The sequence below is a fragment of the Stomoxys calcitrans genome, chromosome 2 (assembly GCF_963082655.1).
Source record: "Stomoxys calcitrans chromosome 2, idStoCalc2.1, whole genome shotgun sequence".
Lineage (NCBI taxonomy): Eukaryota > Metazoa > Arthropoda > Insecta > Diptera > Muscidae > Stomoxys > Stomoxys calcitrans.
The window spans coordinates 132,047,541-132,068,416 of record NC_081553.1 but is presented as its reverse complement, the minus strand read 5'-3'; the positions used below and the strand labels follow the sequence as shown (position 1 = coordinate 132,068,416).

The following is a 20,876-nucleotide window of genomic DNA, read 5'->3' as shown; positions in this document are numbered from 1 at the left end:
TCTCTTTCGAGACGAGCTCAATGATTGGAGATTTTTTTTGCAAATGGAAAAGCAAAGCCAGAGATAGCAACGCACACCAACCACTATGGGACGCCTTTCGTCTTTGGTTAGAAGACTTTTCAACCATATTAGGTGTGATGGCTTTAAGGGTCGTGAGTTGGTATGTTGTATTTGAATCGTATTTATTGCGTAAACGCCTCTATGATACAATTACCACATTAACCACACTCGACAATCCTGTCTATTAGATGTACTTTTTCCCAATGCATGTGTTTTCGTGCAATTACAGACTTTTTTCTGCGACAATTACACTACTCGCATTATGCACATGATTCCGTGCATCTGTTGGAAGTTGCTGTTGCTCCGTGTGCCCAGCCGGGCTTTGCCGAATTTTTTTACTTTCAAGTTTTGTTTGCCTGTTAGGGCGAAAATCATTAAATTTCACAATTTTTGCTTGTTCCTCTTTCGAGACGAGCTCAATGATCGGAGATTTTCTTTGCATTGCATTTTTGCATTTTTTCTTTCGGTGTATGTTTTTTGCATGCTAAATTCCATCAAAGTAACCGAAATAAAATCACTTTATATAAATTTCAACCCACTGTGCTTTGCCAGATCATAACATATCACTTTGGCCAATGTTGTTTTATTTCTTTATGAAGGAGATAATTAAACTGCTCAAAATTATATGGGGAACCTGATTCAAATTATAACGACCAACATTTTGCAATACAAGACGAGCATTGCCAACAGCCGTCATGTGAGGGTGCATCTAATACACAATAATAAAATCAAGCGCCTAAAAATTAAATACATACTTTTAAATGTTTGTTGAAGGTTTAGAGACCGTTCGCATAGACACTATGCCCCTATACCTTATCAGCACCTAAAAGGTGTGATGAAAACACTTAGAACCAGAGAGGGGGAGAGAATGAGAGATTTGAATACGCAACCGATCGATCGATCGGCTTTTGTTTTCGCACATTCGGCTTAAATCGATAAACAAACAGGTGTCAGCAAAGAAAATCCCTTGCGCTAATGAAGACATTTCAGCAAATTACACTCCCCTCGCCCATAGAATGGGTTGCGGCTAGTCATCGATTTCGCGGGAAAGTGTATTTACTGTTCGAGGAATAAGAAGAAGCATCTACAACTCACATAGAGCCAAGAGGTTTTCATACTCCCGTAAGTGTTCTGCAAAATTCAGTCTGGTTAACACCCCGGAAAGTGGCAGGCGAATGTGCAAACGGTTATAAAAACGCTCGATTTGCTATCGATTCAGTTTAAGCAAATAAAAAATAATTCAATGCAGCAAAATAAATGATCAAACACCAATAAAGGAATTAAAGAAATAGTGATAATATATAGCAGATTACTGCAAGTGTGTGTCCCCAACTGTGAAAAAAGTAATAAATCCATAATGTTGCCCAAATTTCTAGTAATTTTTGGTACAATTCTGGTTAGCTGTCAAGGTAAATGAATACCAATGAAAAAAACATTGCAATGAGTTCAACAAAAAAAATAATAATAATTTTAAAATGAATGAATAAGTGAATTGCAAATACCTACTAACAAACTGTTTTTCTTTTTGAGTGAACGTGATGTAAAAGACTCAAACTATTAGATGTACGTGATGTAAAAATTAAAACCAACTTTGTTCCAAGAGCAACCAATGCCTAACGCATGGAGGAGTGTTTTAAAAACGAATGCATTTTAAATCAATGTTAATTGTATTTTCGTAATTAATTTTATTTTTTTGTCATAAATGTTTGACTAACTAATAAACAACTCTGCCAAGGTGGTCGTAAAATTTGTGTAAAAATATATTATTTTATATTACTATGTAAATGATTTGGCAATTTTTTTTCTCTGCGAACATTTTTGTCTATTATTAGGAATGGAATTTACTTAACAATGGATCTCTTGTAATCAAAGTTAATGTTTATAACGGTTGTTGATTCTAGTCTTGTCGGATCTCTTGGATTCAGTTCTATAAAGGATCGAGCTGATAAATCTGAAATCTTACAAGTCTTTATTTAAGCTTGAACCCATATGTAACCGTAAATACAGTATCCTTTTCCTTAATCCAATTATGAAAAACTATATATCTAGGGGACCGGTGGACCAAAAACACTGAAAGGGTTTACATACAACCTTGGAAGCAAATAACATGGGGGAACGCCCCACCCAAAAAACCCCCCAAATTGACATTTACCCTGAATTGGACAGTTTGGATGAAAAATTAAAGGATTTAAACGCAGAGTACGAAATTGCTAATAATGTTTGGTTACAAGTGATGTAAAAATTAAACCAACTTTGTTCCAAGAGCAACCAATGCTTAACGCATAGAGGAGCGTTTTAAAACAGAATGCATTTAAATCAATGTCAATTGTATTTTCGTAAATGATTTTATTTTTTTTTTTGTCATTAAAGTTTGACAAACTAATAAACAACTCTGACAAGGTGGTCGTAAAATTTGTGTAAAACCAGTAAGGAAAGTTAAAGTTAGGCGGTGTCAACTGTAAAAAAGCCTACACCTACCCTATAAGTATAAAATTGGGTCTTATTTTGAGCCAATTTTGATGGACCTCGCCGGATGTTTTCACATAGGTAATGAAACAATACGTATAACTTTACAAGCAAAAATGTTCAAATTGTTATAACTTCGGATAAATTACAATATTATTGCAAATTACCCAAAATCTGACAAACATATATATGGGAGCTATATCTAATTTTGAACCGATTTCGACCAAACTTATTGAATATTGTGGTATTTGTGGAGGAAAGCGTTGTGAAAAATTTTGGCAAGATTGGTCACTTAATGTGACTCAGGAAGTCAATATCGGGCGATATACGTATATTGCAGCAATATCTAGATCTGAACTGATTTCAATTCAATTTTTCCCCAGTAATGATAGGAGTCATAATGTTATCCTACTGGCCAAATTTCGAGAGAATCGGTTAACAAATGAGCCATTTTTTCAATAATTCTCAAAATCCGACGAACATATATTGGGTTGCCCAAAAAGTAATTGCGGATTTTTCATATAGTCGGCGTTGACAAATTTTTTCACAGCTTGTGACTCTGTAATTTCATTCTTTCTTCTGTCAGTTATCAGCTGTTACTTTTAGCTTGCTTTAGAAAAAAAGTGTAAAAAAAGTATATTTGATTAAAGTTCATTCTAAGTTTTATTAAAAATGCATTTACTTTCTTTTAAAAAATCCGCAATTACTTTTTGGGCAACCCAATATAATTATAGAAAATTCACCAGTAATGTCGTGAGTCTAGAGAAAATCATTCCTGCAAAATTTCGATAGAATCGGTTAACAAATGATTACATTATTGCAACATTAGTCCAAATCTGACGAACATATATATGGAAGTTATATCCAAATCTGAATTGTGTCAGATCGTACTTTCCTCGCCATGTTCAAACGGGTGCGAACCTTTGCTGCAACAATGTAGTGATCCGAATCTTTATTTGCTCCACGGATCGATCTAACAAGCTGGATGAATTCCTTCCATCTATCACAACGTGATCAATTTGTTCCTCGTGTTATGATCGGGTGACAGCTATGTTGTTTTGTGAATATTTGTATGTTGAAATCGGGTGCTACTAACTACCATGTTTTTTGCCCCGGCGAAATCTATAAGCCTCAACCCATTTCTGGGCGTTATCTCGTGGAGGCTAAACTTTCTGACTGTTGGACCAAAAATGTCTTCCTTCCCTATCTTCGCATTAAAATCTTCCATAACGATTTTAATATCATGGGCAGGGCAGCGGTCATATTCTCTCTCTAGGTGCTCGTAGAAAATATGCTTGGTCTGCTCGTCTTTGTCTTCCGTCGGGGCATGGGCACAAATAAGGCTGATGTTGAAGAATTTGGCTTTTATGCGGATTGTGGCTAGCCTCTCATCCACTGGAGTAAAGCTGGAGACTATTTCTTTGTTTCTCATAGTAGTTCTCATAGTTTTTCGGAGACGGGTTACTGGCCCAGCGCCAACCTCGTGGGTTTTGTGGGATTGCACATGTATTCCTCGTTGCGGAATACATCTCGGGTATTATTGGCACTCAGTATTTAATTAAGAGCCAGTGCCACCTGATTACCCCACTGAGACTCTCCTCTCGAAAATCGCTGATTGCCCGGCCGCATTTGCAGCTACTCTGCATAAAACGGAGCTTTCCACCATCCGCACCCTGTGGACGGTAGCTTTCAGCTAAGCTTCCCGTGGTAACGATGGACACCACACAAGTCGGAGCTCAAAGTTCCAGCATGTGTGGTGCTCATAGCCACCCCTTGTGGCAAATGCAAATTTTGTCCATGAACATTCCACTAAGGAACAGTGGCAAACTTCTCACATATCAATGAGTGCAGTTCGATTCAAGTTTAGGTTCAATGATAAGGGGGCTCCTTTTTATAGCCGAGTCCGAACGGCGTGCCGCAGTGCGACACCTATTTGGAGAGAAGTTTTACATGGCATAGTACCTCGCAAATGTTGCCAGCATTAGGAGGGGAAAACCCCCGATGAAAATTTTTTCTGATGGTCTCGCCAGTTTTCGAACCCAGACGTTCTGGGTCATAGGCGGGCATGTTAACCTCTATGGTGGCAAGATAGGTCAATAAATGCGCGCACTGGCTCTAAGAGTGAATATATATATATATATATATATGAAAGCTATATCTAAATCTGAACCGATTTCTATGAAATTCACCAGAAATCTTGGAAGTCAAAAGAAAATCCTTCCTGCCGAGAGAAGGAATCGGTTAACAAATGACTACGTTATTACAATATTAGTCCAAATTTGGGACCTATATCCAACTCTGAACCGATTTTTTCCAATTTCAATAGGCCGTAAAACATGCCTGATGTTTTTAAGACGATCGGACGAATATTGCGACCTGTACTTTGTACACAAATTCAAATGGACAAACAGACTGACATAGCTAAATCGAATCAGTAAGTGATTCTGACTCGATCGGTATACTTATCAATGGGTCTAACTCTCTTCCTTCTGGGTGTTACAAACAAATGCACTAAGTTATAATACCCTTTACCACAGTATTGGTGCAGGGTATAAATATATTATTTTATATTATTATGTAAATGATTTGGCACATTTTTTCTCTGCGAACATTTTTGTCTATTATTAGGAATGAAATTTTTTTAACAATGGAACTTTTGGAATCATAGTTAATGTTTATAGCAGTTGTTGATTCTAGTTTTATCACTCTTGGATTCAGTTCTATACCGGATTTATCTGATAAATTTGAAATCTTGCAAGTCTTGAATTTAGCTTAAACCCATATGTAACCGCAAAGACGGAATCCTTTTCTTTAATCCAATTTTGAAAAACTCTATATCTCGGGGACCGGTGGACCAAAAACACGGAAATGGTATGCATACGACCTTGAGATATCGTAGGGGAACAACCCAACCACAAAACCCTAAAAATTGACATTTACACCGAATTGGACAGTATGGGTGAAAAATTAAATGATTTTAGGAGCAGAGTACGAAACAAATGGATATGTGGACCAATCGGAACAATGTAGTACTCAACTGACAGGTTTTTTGGAAATAGAGGTCGAATCTGATAATAATATGTGGGACCAAGTGGATATGTGAACGAACAATGTAGTAGAGCACGAATCTGATGTAAAATTTTGGGAGGGCTGCAATCGGGCTTGTAGTATAGTATGAATCTGAACATTGAATATGAAACCGAGGAGCCGCCTCAGCAAAAAAAAAAAAACACACACACACACACAGAACATATAGGCCGATCGGGACAGTATAGGACTCAACTTAAAGTTTTTTAGCGTAAAACACGAATCTGATATCTAAATTTGGGCCAAGTGCAAAGCGAACTACTTCACTCCTGCAGAACATTCCCAAACGGACATTAAAGTTGCTAGGGACAATATGGCAAACAAAAAGCGATCTTTGAGAGTAGAGTAAGAATTTGATGTTAAAATTTGGGAGAAACTATCAACAGGGTTGAACACAAAAATCAACAGGGTTGACCACAAAAATACGAAATTGATTTGAAATTGATTTGAATAACAAAGTAGACAACAATTTAGGCAAAATAAATATGTGGATCCGAGAAGTACTAATGGTCCCGAAAACCTTGACACAGATTCAAAATATCGCATCGGACCAGCTAGTTGTTAATATTACATCCAATGATCAGTGTACCAATCGACAATTTCGACAATCGACCGATTTCGCCAAAATTTTGGGATAGGCCCTTTGACATTTTTTTGAAACTTGGCTCAAATCGGTTCAAATTTGCATATAGCTGCCATATAGACCGATGTCTCGATTTAAAGACTTGGCCCCATAAAAGGCGCATTTATAATCCGAATTCACAGAAATTTGACACTATGACTTATGTTAGGCTTTTCGACATCTGTGTTGTTGATGGTTCAGATTACTTTATTTTTAGATATAGCTACTTAAGAGACCAATATTTTGTTATACACAATTGAAAAATGACTTGTAATTATAAGTGTTTGGTCCAAATCAGCACATATTTCCATATAGCTGCTATTGGGCATAAGGTATGCATTTTTCATCGGATTTTGACAAAAGGTGGTTTATATATATACCCGAGATGGTGGGTATCCAAAGTTCGGCCGGCCGAACTTAACGCCTTTTTACTTGTTTTTTGTGATTTTTCGAACATATTCTAGCTCGTGATCGTATTCAATGCTTTCTATTCAAATAATAGTATAGCAAAGAACTTACAAATGTTGGGCAAGTGTATCTCATTATTCAAAACACTTTGATTGGCATGGTGGATTGCGATTTCTGATACGCCATGTATCCTCATCAACACCTTTGTCAAACTAAGGTACCCTACATACCCAACGACTATTGAGTACGGTGTAGAGCACGCTTTTCCTTATTTCCTACAGATTTAATTAATTTATCCGAAATCGAAGTCTGAACCTTAGTCCAGCCGACACACTTAAGCATCAACTGGTAGTAATCCATCTTCAAAAGTCAAAAACACATTAAAATTGCCAAACTCTGAATGTCACTACAAGTGCTTTTTGTGCTTAAGTCGCATTGAGCTACAGCACAGCGAAGGGCCGGCTCGTTTGGTTTGTCCGTTTGCGCTCTTTTATATTGATCTTTAAAATCTTTTCTTGGGATTTTTGAACATGTTTTGAATAATAATACACACTTGACCAACTTTTATACAATCAAAATAAGAGAGCGACAAATAAATGTTTTTATTACATTTTTTACGTAAGATTAATTTGTATAACAATAAATTATATAACAATAAATTATATAATTAAAGCTACAATAACATACAACATTTCATTCAATACATTTTTCTCCCGAAATTTACTATTCAAAATAATTGGAGTATTGAAACATAACCCAATACTTTTAAAGCAAATTGTACAAAAAACGAAAAAAATTAATCAATAAAAACTTAAATTATTTCTGTACCTATTTTGACGTCTTCGGCAGACCTATGATATATGGAGTCTCAATAAGAACGTGGCATCTCTGTATAGGGTGATCCTGGGATAGCTGTAAAGGGATTTTTTGACAGGCAATATCCACTGGGCTCGATATCTCTTTCGCATTTGGCAGTCGTTTCTCTGTAACATAACTTCATTGTCTCCCCATATATGATCTTTGGGATTGAGGTCGGGAGACTGCGCAGGTCAAGGCTTAACTTGTACCCCATTGACCTGTAACTATCCCTTACCAAATTACTAGCAGGTTTCCGGTCATTATCTTATTAGAATGCCAGTTTCAGAAGCATTTTTCAGTTTGCTTAGTCTAGCATTACTTGGCATTACAATGGCACCGAGGAAACAATTTATGCCACCAAAAATATAATATTTATTATGAGCTTATATTTGTAATTTTTATACCACCATTGGATGGGGGTGCACTAATTTCGTCATTCTGTTTGTAACACCTCGAAATATGCGTCTGAGACCCCATAAAGTATATATCCTTGATCGTCATGTCATTTAAAGTCGATATTGCCATGTACGTCCGTCTGTCTGTCGAAAGTACGCTACCTTTTTAGGAGTAAAGCTAGGCGCTTGAAATTTTGCACAAATACTTAGTATTAGTGTAGGTCGGTTGGGACTGTAAATGGGCCATATTGGCCTATGTTTTGATATAGCTGCCATATAAACCGATCTTGGGTCTTGACTTCATGAGCCCCTAGAGGACGCAATTCTCGTCCGATTTGCCTGCACGTGGCGTTTTGGTATCACTTCCAACATCTGTGCCCAGTATCGGTTCATAATCTGGTATTGCTGTCATATAAACTGATCTTGGATCTTGACTTCTTGAGCCACTAGAGAGAGCAATTCTCAACTGATATAGCACAAATGTTGTACAACGGCTTCTCCCATGGCCTTCAATATATAAGTGCAATGTGTTCTGAATATATCTATAGCTTGATACAGCCCCCATATAAACCGATCTCCCGATTTTGCTTCTTAAGCCCCTACAAGGCGCAATTCTTATCCGAATGAACTGAAATATTACACAATGACTTCTACAATGTTCAGCATTCATTTATGCTTCGACTCGGACTATAACTTGATATAGCTCCAATAGCATAACAGTTCTTATTCAATATTCTTTGTTTGCCTAAAATGAAATACTGCGCATAGAACTCGACAAATGCGATCCATGGTGGAGGGTATATAAGATTTGGCCCGGCCGAACTTAGCACGCTCTTACTTGTTACTTCTTATATTCTTTTAGAATATCACTTGATTTGGATGTTAATATAGCAATAAATTTGACTTGTGGTGGTGAAAATATGTGGTGGCGGCACTCTTATTATTTTGAACATAGCTGTATGTGTCATCCTATTTTTATATATGGAGCATTTATTACTCGATCTTCGTAAAATTTCTCTTAGTGTTGCATTAAAAATTAAATTCGTTCATATTTTTATGTAGCATTGCCAGATTTGTAGCTACGCATGGCGAAAATCGCTTCAGATTTACATATAAATCCGACAAAATTATTTAATATTCTGACTGTGGAAAGATCTGCTATGAGGGCAATGTTATAATACTTCTAAAGGGTAAGGTTCCGAACTAGCTATGCAGAAGGACCGAAAGGGTCTTGCAGATGGCGCACGATTGGGCTAGACTTTGGGGTGTCAATGTTAACCCAGATAAATCTGACTGAAATCTGCCTGTTCACGAGAAAGACGAAGGTGGACCAATTTGACACCCACGTTTTCTCAATACCACGATTTCCGTCAAAGGAAAATATTTAGGTCAAATATTTAGTTTTGATCTCGGACAGTAAACTGCATTAGAAGCGTCACATTCAGGAGCATACCGAGAAGGCTCACAGATGTTGGGCAAGCCTACGGCCCGAAATGGGGCCTGAATCCGAGCATACTCCACTGGCTCTACGGAAGCGTGATTAGATCAATACTTACTTACGCCTCAGTAGTTTGGTGGACTGCGATGGAGAAAAAGTGCAACGTAAGGATAATACAACAGCTTCAGAGAACATGGCGGAGCGATAAGGACCACACTAAGGAGACTATTCTAGATATCCGACCCATTGACATACAGATTAAATGTGAGCAGCCACTACGGCTGTGATGGAAAAATTGATTGAGGATAGGAACAGCTCATACCATCGCGGTGTAATCGAAGCGACTATAAGAAACCTGAAAGGAATAGAAGTTTTCAATATCGAATATCTGAGACGACACTTGTGGCGAGTGCGAGGCACTGGCGCCAGCGGCACAGTCTTGAATTGACGGAACTCTACAAGGACTGAGATCTGTTTTAGACTGCCTGACCATAATACGGTCCTGCAGGCAGAGATCCCGCCGATCACGGAATGCGTGAGATGGTGTGGTGTTAACGCGAGGACTTGGAGTATGAACATCTTTACGCAAAGTAAAATGGCCATAAGGGCATTAACAACCAGGCCAGTAAGGTCACGAACAGTCTTGCAGTGTAAGAAGGAGATTATGCCTTCTTTGCCATAACGGAGCAAGGGGGAATGAAAGGGCAGACGATTTGGCAGTGAAGGCCAGAGGACTGCCGTCAATAAACTTGGTTAACCGGAACCATTTCGGGTCGACGCAGTTCGAGTTAAGGGCTTTGGCAACAAATGCTCATGTATCCCTGTGGAACAGCGAAATGGTCGGTGAAAATCCTATGGGAAGATTCAGATCGTGAGAAGACGAGACTATTACTGAACGGAAGTAAGAAGGAGGTCAGTATAGCTTTCAGTATCATAACGGGACACATAGGACTACAAGCTCACATCGGTCAAAATCGGTGCGAGAAGTGATAGCATGTGTAGGGCATGCCGGGAAGATGACGAGGCGTTGGAGCATTTCTTATGTCATTGCTTGGCTTTCGCGGCTAACATATACCGGCACTTAGGTGAGGACATAATACCAGGCATGAACCAACTTAGTGGCATGGCATAGAAAGCAATTAATGATTTTTTAAGTAGCATGGAATTCCTAACTTAGATTTTCTTTTTCGAGGTTACTTTTATAAGTACTCAGAACGAACAAGAAGTTGATTACTGGGTTAGGTATATGTCCATAGCGACAAGGGGCGGATTAATATCCGCACCCTGTTTTAAACCTAACCTAACATCTTTTTAACTACTTGGGAGTGACATGTACTATAGTTTATTCTTTAATGTCCGACTTTCATCCGAACCAATTTTATGATGTTTAAATTTTCGAACTTTGTAAAATCATGAAGATATTACGTAAAAAAATATTGAATCTAGCTTACTTAGATACATCTTTGAAATTGTAAAAAACAAGCAATATTTTGTTTGTGGGACAAAATGGTTTATCTTTCCACCAAAGTCATTAGATTTTAATGACAAGCTAAAATACTACGCTCTTCCCACTATTATAGTCTCGAGGTAGCTTGTTTAGTCAGTCATCTATTATAGAGGTCTTGCGAATGCAAAAATATAATTCACGCGGACTATATTCCGCAGGTTGCTTTTTGCTTTGTCATGTGATACAAATATTCGTTTATATTTATTTTGTAGTAATATTTATGTACTCTGGAAATTTAATGGATTATATATTGTGACAATTTTTTTCTAACTTAACTAAATTTATTAGCTTTTGTTATTCTCACCAACATTTGGACAACTGGTTTGTTTATGACCAACAAACAAAACTGATACTAAAGTACACTCAAAAAAATTATTAAAAAAAGGCTATAAAATGGAATTTCGATTTTTTAAAGTATAAGATTAAAAAATGTTTGTAAAATATTTAAAAGTAATTGCGGATTTTTCATATAGTCGGCGATGACAAATTTTTTCACAGCTTGTGACTCTGTAATTGCATTCTTTCTTCTGTCAGTTATCAGCTGTTACTTTTAGCTTGCTTTAGAAAAAAAGTGTAAAAAAAGTATATTTGATTAAAGTTCATTCTAAGTTTTACTAAAAATGCATTTATTTTCTTTCAAAAAATCCGCAATTACTTTTTGGGCAACCCAATATATAATTGGAAATCGCAAAGTTTCCGGTTTCAAATCGGTCAGTCTTGCATCTGCGAATTAAGAATAAATGCACTGATTTCACTATAATTTTGAAAACTTTTTTAAAGTTGTTATTTGCGATACAAGGCATTGCTGCATGGCTATAGAATTAAATCACATCTTAATAGTCCATTTCTGTACTTGTTTTTACATAGATTATTATTAAATTTAAAACATATTTTAGCTTTTATTCCATTCATACATATGCTTGTGTGCAGGACGTTCTTTTACAATTGTAAAAAAACAACAATTGTTGTTGCTGTACACTAAGGAGGCAGCCCTTGCCGATGAAGGACTTCATCGGCTCAATCTGGTACGTAAAACCGGCTGCCATGGGATTGCAAATTGTGATCTGCGCCTGTGATTTTGTTATTTGAAAAGCACGTGCACCAAATTGTGTCCAACAATGTATCAAATGGTGGTGTGCCAAAAACGAATTTTCGCTTTGTTTATTTGTTTATCTGTTCCGTATAAACTTAAAAACGGCTGTACCGATTTACTCGAAATTTTCACAGATGGTACAATATAGAGTACCATATTAGTGAAAATAGGGTACTACATTTTTTGATATCTGAAGGGGGGGGGGGGGGGGGCGTACCCTCCCCCTTACCCTAATTTTCAAAAACGCCCGATCTCGGAGATGGGTGGTGCGATTTAAGCGAAGTTTCCTATGCCGTCTTATAGCAACCTTAAAACAAAAATTTGGTATCCAAATTTTGGATGGGGTACCTAGGGGTCACCCCACCCCCAAAACCTGCCGAATATATATAAAGACCAATCAGGACAATATGGGACTCAAATGAAGGGTATTTAAGATTAGAAAACTTATCTGATATCCAATTGTCGGCCAAGTGTTTAGGGGACTACTCCAACCCCCAAAACACCCCTAAATCGGTCATATTTGCCGACCATGGCAATATGGAACTCAAATGAAAGGTATTTGCGAGTAAAATGCGAATCTGATATCCAAATGTGGGACCAAGTTTTTGGGGGTCCTCACCCTCCCCAAAACACCGCCAAATAGGACTTATTTACTGACCATGGCAATATGGGGCTTAAATAAAAGGTATTTGAGTGTAGAATACGAATCTGGTATTCAAATGTGGAACCAAATGTTTGGGAAGCCGCCTCTCTCCCAAAATAACACCCAAACAGTACACATTTGCGACCATAGTAATATGGGTCTCAAATTAAAGGTCTTTGAGAGTAAAGTACGAATCTGATATCAATATTCAGGAAAAAGTGTCTATGTAGGCCACCGCACCCCCACAACACCACCTAATAGGACGTATTGTTTCTAGGGCCGATATCCCAAACCGAAGATATTGGCTGACTTTCGCAACAAGGGGCTTAAATGAAAGGTATTTGAGATTCGAAAACGATTTTAATATCCAATTTTGAGCCCAATGGCAATATGGGGTTCAAATAAATAATATTTGAGAATAAAGCACGATGCTGATTTATTTTCAGGGCTAAATTTTTGGGGGACCACTCCACTCCCCAAAACACACCTAAATCGGACATATTTACCGACCAGGTCAATGTGGGGCTCAAAAGAAAGGTATTGAGGAGTAGAGCATGAAATTAATACCCACTTTCGAAATCAATTTTCTGGGGGTCTACCCCTTTCCCAAAACAAACAGCAATTACTTGCCACTGCAATATGTGGCTTAAATAAACGTTTTTGGGAGTACAATGTGAATCTGATATCCAAATGTGAGACCATGTATTTGGGGCACCACACCTTCCCCGAAACACCCCACAAACAGTAAAAATTTACCAACCATGGCAATATGTGGCTCAAATGAAAGGTATTTGAGATTAGAAAACGAATTTGATAACCTACTTTTGGGTCATCCTATAAACTCCCCTTAAACCAATGTCAATATGGGGCTTTAATAAGTGGTATGGTATATTAGGATAGGGCTAAGTGCCTGGGGCACCACCTCACTTTCGAAAAAACAGCTAAATCAAACATACGTATTTACCGATCATGGCAATATGGAACTCAAGTAAAAGGCATTTGGGAGTAGAGCACAAAATGCATGCCCACTTTCATGTCAATGCTTGACATTATGGGTCTCAAACAAAACCATGTTCTAGCAGTATGCCGATATTATTTCAGGGTCCACCCCCTAAACGCCCTTCGAACCGGCCATGTTTGGCTACTATGGCAATAAATAAAAGGCATTTGATAGTAGAAAACGAATTTGATATCCAATTTTGAGGCCAAGTGTTTGGGGGTCGTCTCACCCCATAAACTCTCCAAGCCAATGGCAATTGGGGTTCAAATAAAAAAAATTTTAGAGAAGAGGACGATGCTGATATTTTATAAGGGCTAAGTGCGTGGGTGGCCACCCCACCCTATATACCCCCACACTGGACATTTTTGTGGATTATGGCAAAAAGGGACTCAAATCTGATATCGGGTTTATGACTAAGTGTTTCAGGGAGGTGAGGCCTCCCTAAACTACACATATATACCGACTACAGGAACTTTGATGGGGGGACCCTCCCCTTACCCTTTTATTCTAAAATGCCAGGTATCGGAGATGGGTGGGGCAATTTAGTTCTACTGCTTAGTTTGTTTATAATAACTCAAAAACAGAAATTTGGTATCCTTATTAGGGTGGGTAGGTAAAAATACTCCCATACCGGATATATTTGCCGACCTCAGCAATATAAGGCTTCAATGAAAGGTGTTTGGGAATAGAGCAGGAAAATGATATCTACATTGGGGCGAAATATCTGAAAGGCCGTACCAGCACTCCAAAACAGGACTTATTCCCAGACATTGGCAGCGTAGCGGGCCCTGTCCAGCTAGTAGTGTAATAAATTTTTAATTTTAAACGTTTCTTCTAAAGAAGATTAAAAGTCATTGACACAAATATACATATGGCGTATGAAGTTAGGCAAACCATTTGACCATTTCTGCTAAGTGTTGCCAACGAAATGTAATGTTTAAATAAATGAAAATCGCACGAATCAACCTATGCATCGCACGAATTTATTACGATTGGTAATCGCAAACTTCCGTGAAAATCGGAACTGGCCCTATAAATACTTAATACACATATATATGTATGAATATTAGTTGTTCTTCAGAATTTTTTGAGTGTATGCAAGAGTGTGTGTGTTTCTCGCTTTCATGTGTGTTTCTCGCTTTGTATATTTTGGGGTTCTAATGGATTATAAATTATTATATTTGCAAATGCAAAGATTTTAATTTATAAAGAACTTGTGAAAGTAGTCACGACTTTAATAGCATTAATTTAAATGGGAACATCGAGTAATTGTTTCATACCAAAACAACAAAATTAATTACTTTTTGGATAAAGCGTTATGTCTTACCTCAAATGAAAGTTTTAAAGGTTGATTTTTTAGCTATTATCTTTTTGGCAACACTGATTTAAGCAGCTCCCGCACGTTTCGGGTTTTGTTTCACTGTCAAACCTCTTCAGTTTGGTCTATAATTTAACCATGAATCGTCTTACAAACGAACAACGCACAATGGGATGGGGAAAAAAATAAGTGGAAATAAGTCTGTCATTTTGGAACAGATGCATTTATGGTCCGATTTTCAATTTTTTTTTTTGCTTGGAAGTGCTTACAAAGCCCTACAAAAACAGGCCTAAATGCGCGGGATATCTTTAATAGTTTCCAAAAAATTTGACTAACAATTTTTTTTTTTAAATTTTCGCAGAAGCTGGTCTCTTATTTTGTTACTTGAGAAAGCACTTCTGAACCAAAAATTTACTATTTCTTTGTCATGATATCTACCAAGCTCCGATACTTCAGTCAAAAGTTATGCAAGTTACAAATCAAAAAATGTGAAAAAGTAAATTTTTGGCATTTTTTCTTAAAAAAAAATTAATTTCATTGTTTCGTCTCTATACTGAAAACTTGGCCCAGCACTATCAATATAGCTTACTGTGCTGTAAAGAAGACTTAATGTAGATGCGTTTTAAGTGTAATATTTATAAATTGTGTTAACTCTAATACCAAGAAACTGGGAAAACCCTTCGAGTTCTCAAAACGCAAAGCTGAGATCCCCAACTTTATAAAAAGTAATAACTAATTGCATGTAAAAAATTTTTTGGGCCATCCAAGGATTGAGATCTCTTCGGACATTTTACTAAAAAATTCCAATTTTGCAAACATCTTTCCCCACTGTGGGGATTTTGGGTGTTTTCATTAAAAATTCATCATTGAAGTTCGGACCATAATTGCGCTTTTGACGGCCCGAACAAAATTTTATAGGGCCGAGTTGATCAACTTTGAAGGCCCTCCAATGGGCCCCTGGGACTTCTAGGGGCCTGAAATTCAGCTATAACCATGTAAAATTTCAAGAAGATATTAGTTCCAAAATGGCAGACTTATTTCCACTTATTTTTTTTTTCCTATCCCGCTAAGTAACGCTTGCAAATAATTGTATTAAATGCTAGCTCTGTTAAGAAAGTTCATTGCGCGCTTCTTCCATTCCATTGACGAAGCTCATTTTTTGTTCAATTGTCGATTTTGGAGTGAAGATCAGCCAGAAGCATTGCAAGAGCTATCTACTGTCACAGTTTGGTGCGGTTTAAGTGCTGGTGGCATTATTGGACCGTACTTCTTCAAAGATGGTGCGAATCGTAACGTAACTGTGACTGGTGAGCGTTATCGTGAGATGATATCCAATTTTTTTTGCCCAAAATGCAAGAGCTTGATCTGCATTAGTTGTTATTTCAACAAGACGGTGCCACATGCCTCACAGCACAGCGAGTTCGGTGAACATTTTATTTCACATTCGGGACCGGTCAATTGGCCACCTAGATCGTGCGATATAAGGCCTTTAGACTATTTTTTGGGGGCTATGTTGAAGCTCATGTCTATATATGACATAATTACCAGGTAGCGCACCGTCAACAGCTGAGTACAATTTTTTCTCGCGAAGTCCATTATCTGTCAACGAGTTTTGGCTGTGTGTGAGTAGAATAGTTAAGAACCATGACACACAAAAACAACGAAAAAGGGCGCGAATTAGTTACATACTCAAAATCAGAGTTGCACTAATCACTGATTTTGACAGATAGTGCACTCAAAATTTTATTGTTGGGCAACTGCCACTACCTGTAAATAAATATATTTTGTGTCTTTTTGACGCATTGGAAGATAACATTTATTCGTGTGATACCGGCCGAAATGTTGGAAAGAGTATGCCAAAATTGTACTAAGTGGATGGGCCATTTGAGACACGCAGTCACGGTCAACATTTGCATGAAACAATCTTCAAATGGAACGTACTATCGATTCAAATGCAGATTTCATGAATTTTTCTGAATTTTCTGTGTTTTTGTTTTTTTTTTTGAAAAACTTGCCTGCAGCTCTTAAAAAAATTACCCTTTATAATAACGATGAGACACAGTTGTTAAAATAGGAAAAATCTGTGGCGAAATTTTGGGTAGCAAACAAATGGTGACAAAAAAACTATAAATTCGTTTGGCCAATCTGCCAAACTTTTTTGCTGATAAAATACTCATTTATCAAAATGAAGCTTTATTTTGTAGAAATAAATTCATTGCGTGGTGCAAAAATAGATTTCTTGCAATGAAACTACAAAAAAATATATCCAATGCTTTCAATGTCACCCTGTTACAAAAAACAGAAAAAAGGATTTACTAAATAAAACAGGATTCACTGAATTTTTTACAATACTTGCTATAGTTTCTTTTTTACGTTCATTTTCATTTCCACATTAACCTTTTATTTATTATACAGCCACGAATTGAAAATCGTTTACTAAATTTATTACTGTGTTTACTTTAATGACTAGAAAAAAATATTTGAGAATAGAGAAATAAAAATAGTTATTTACAGTGGCTTTTGAGTATTTTTCTCTTGATTTCTCTTAAAACATTTAGGATACGAATGCAATATGAAAAAATATTCCACAAAAGTTTTTTATGAATAAATTGGTATTGACAACACTTTTCCTTAATATCAGGATTCACCAATAAAGGGTAATTTTTTAAGAGCTATGTTGAAACCACATGTCATGCTAGTCAAGCTCTTGCATTTTGGTAAAAAAAAGTTGGATATCATCTCACGGTAGCACTCACCACTCACAGTTACGTTACGATAAGCAACATTTTTGAAGAAATACGGTCCAATGATGCCACCAGCTCATAAACCGCATCAAACTGTGACTTTTTCTGAATGCATTGGTAGCTCTTGCAATTCTTCTGACTGATCTTCACTCCAAAATCGACAATTCTACTTATTTACGTACACATTGAGCCAAAAATGAGAACAAAAATGAGCGCGGGATGGACTTACTTAACAGAGCACGCATTTTGATAATAAAATTCAATAATTTTCAAGCGTTGTTCGTTTACAAGACGATCCATGGTTTAATTATAGACCAAACTAAAGACGTTTGACAGTCAAACAAAACACAAAAAGTGCGTGAGTTGTTTAAACCAGTGTTGCCAAAAATATAATAGCTAAAAATCACCCTTTAGAAGGTTAGGTCCCATCTGCGGATTGAAAATGTCATCATATAGGAGAAAACGTACACAAAGAATGAATGTAAAAAGAAAACAAGTGAAAAGGCGTTAAGTTCAGCCGGGCCGAACTTTGGATACCCACCATCTCGGCTATATATGTAAACCACCTTTCGTCAAAATCCGGTGTGAAATGCATATCTTATGTCCCATAACAGCTATATCGAAATATGTTCCGATTTGTACCAAATTCTAATAAGTATAAGTCATTGTTCAATTGTGTATAATAAAATATTAATATTTTTAGTAAATAAATGCGCCTTTATGGGCCCAAAACCTTAAACCGAGAGATCGGTCTTTATGGCAGATATATTAAAGTCTGGACCGATCTGAACCAAATTGAAGAAGGATGTCGAAGGTCCTAACACAACTCACTGTCCCAAATTTCGACGACATCAGACAATAAATGCACCTTTTATGGGCTCAAAACACTAAATCGAGAGATCGGTCTATATGGCAGCTATATCCAAATCTGGACCGCTATGTCGAAGGAGCTAACTCGATTCACTGTCCGAAATCTTGGCAAAATCGGACAATAAATGCCCCCATAACCTTAAATAGAGAGATCGGTCTATATGTTTTTGTGAGCAACATGGAATTCCTTACAGTTTTATTTCACTCTTCGGCGTTTAGAGCACACAAAGATGGCATTGTTGGCTTAGGTGTATGTCGATAGTGGCATGGTGTGGTGTGTTTTCCATACCCTAACTGGTAACATTGTTCACCAAGGGAAATGCCCCTTGCAAACTTGGGCAAAATCAGCCATCTTAAAGCTTATTTTACCATTAACTACAGTATGTCCCACGAAGTCGAATAGTTCAAAAAGCAAGTCCTAGATAGGTCACTTGTTTTATCATTCTTAATAAGAAATTTCTCAGAGCGAGGCGTGAAATAAAGATCTTATGAAGTTTGAAAGGTTTGTACACCCTTAATAAATGAACATAAAAACAAAAGTTCTATGATTCAGTTTTTAAAATTTCGTCATTAAAAAATATCAAAACGTGCACAATTTCCAAGAAAGAAAAAGCAAAGTTTTCGATTTGCAAATAATAAAAGACCATTCAATCATTGCCATGACATGCTTAACAAATTACCCAGCCTAATAATGGCAATAAATTAATAAACATTTTAATGAGCCTTTATATTTGTTTATTACGAGTGGACATTTTTTTTCGAATTTTATCGCATAACAATTAGCCTTGAGTTTGCAATATGTCAATAATTGTAGATTTCTAGTTTGGTCTTATGGAGACCGAACATATGTCTCTAAAATCCCATCATTCTCAATGTTAAAACAGTCGCTAATATCAAAATAAAGACAGTTAAGAGTCGACCTGTATACTCCTTTTTCCAGCATCTGAGACAGAACAGATTCCGCGGTTGGGAATAGGAAAAAATTTAAATAAAATTGTTGATAAAGACGAAAAACTGAAGATCGAATTTTAATGCCCTTTTTATTTAACGTTTAACACGTTTTTCTCCTGCCTTATCGTTTGAATAAGTGGGTTATCAAAAAGCCAATCTAGAGCGATATTGTTTATTGAGTGTATATCGAAAAGGCAACAGATGTTCCAATGAAAATTACAATCAGTAGCAAATGAAAATAACAAGACTGCGGTCTTTACATACAGGTCAAAACGCCGATCAAATGAAAATTCTACATCAATCCTTTTGCATTTGAAGTTTGAAAGGTGGGTTGAATAAGTGGGTTATCAAAAAGCCAATCTAGAGCGATATTGTTTATTGAGTGTATATCGAAAAGGCAACAGATGTTCCAATGAAAATTACAATCAGTAGCAAATGAAAATAACAAGACGGCGGTCTTTACATAAAGGTCAAAACGCCGATCAAATGAAAATTCTACATCAATCCTTTTGCGTTTAAAAACGTTATATTTAAAATACGAAAATTTTTTCTTCAATCCATTTACCTTCGTTTTCCGCATTTCTCACGACTTTAACTCCATATCCTTTTCGCTGGTCCCATTCGCATCACTTACAATTACGTGGCATAAGTGGCTTTTAGAGGGTCATACTGATGGCCAGCAAATCGGAGAAATTTCGTAAGTTTTGGCGTTCTGTTCGCATCCTTCGTCGAGATGTAGATAAGAAGATTAATGATTAATAATACTAAAAAAGTAAAGTGTATTACGCCCAGAAGTCGGAAACAAAAATTGAACTGGGCAAGATGTTCTTTGTTAATAAGGGCGGAGGAATAAGTTTGTAACGGGTTTCTAGACGGACAGTAAAACACCACGCTCTACCGTTTCAAAATCCATTACCGTTCAACAGGATGTCTCTTTATTTATTTTATTCGTTAACCACGCAACAGCATCAGAGTGTTATAATTGACTGTATGAATTCCTAATTCTTCATAATTGATATGAGTATACTACTTTACTTTACTTTAATTGGCTATGACAGAATGTTTGTTCCAATAGCCGAACGTAGAATAGCGTTCCAAGCACCTCGATCTTCTGCGCTCATTCCAAAATCTCTGACAACAAGTTTAGAGGTGTCTTCCACCACTTGATCTTTCCATCGGGGATTTGGTCTTCTCGGTTTGCGTGTAACACCGTGTTTGCCTTCAAAAGACTTCTTTGCTGGAGCTTCTTCATCCATTCTGACAACATTAACTAGCCAACGCAGCCGTTGTATTTTGATGCGTGTAACTATGCTATCGTCGTCATACAGCCCGTGGTTCATACGTCGCCTATATTCTCTATTATCGCAAACTGGTCCATATATTTTAAGAAGAATCTTTCTCTCAAATACTCCAAGC

At 37.0% G+C, this 20,876-nt stretch overlaps 1 protein-coding gene across 1 annotated transcript in view; it reads left to right on the top strand.

Annotated features, from left to right (window-relative positions):
- The first annotated feature begins 1,197 nt into the window (after window positions 1–1,197).
- Window positions 1,198–20,876, top strand: part of LOC106087921 (carbonic anhydrase 2) — a 53,244-nt gene continuing 33,565 nt past the window's right edge. Inside the window, exon 1 of the mRNA XM_013253140.2 lies at window positions 1,198–1,469. Within this exon, the coding sequence (XP_013108594.2) occupies window positions 1,418–1,469 (52 nt within the window). The 5' untranslated portion in view covers window positions 1,198–1,417. The remainder of the gene's footprint in view (window positions 1,470–20,876) is intronic.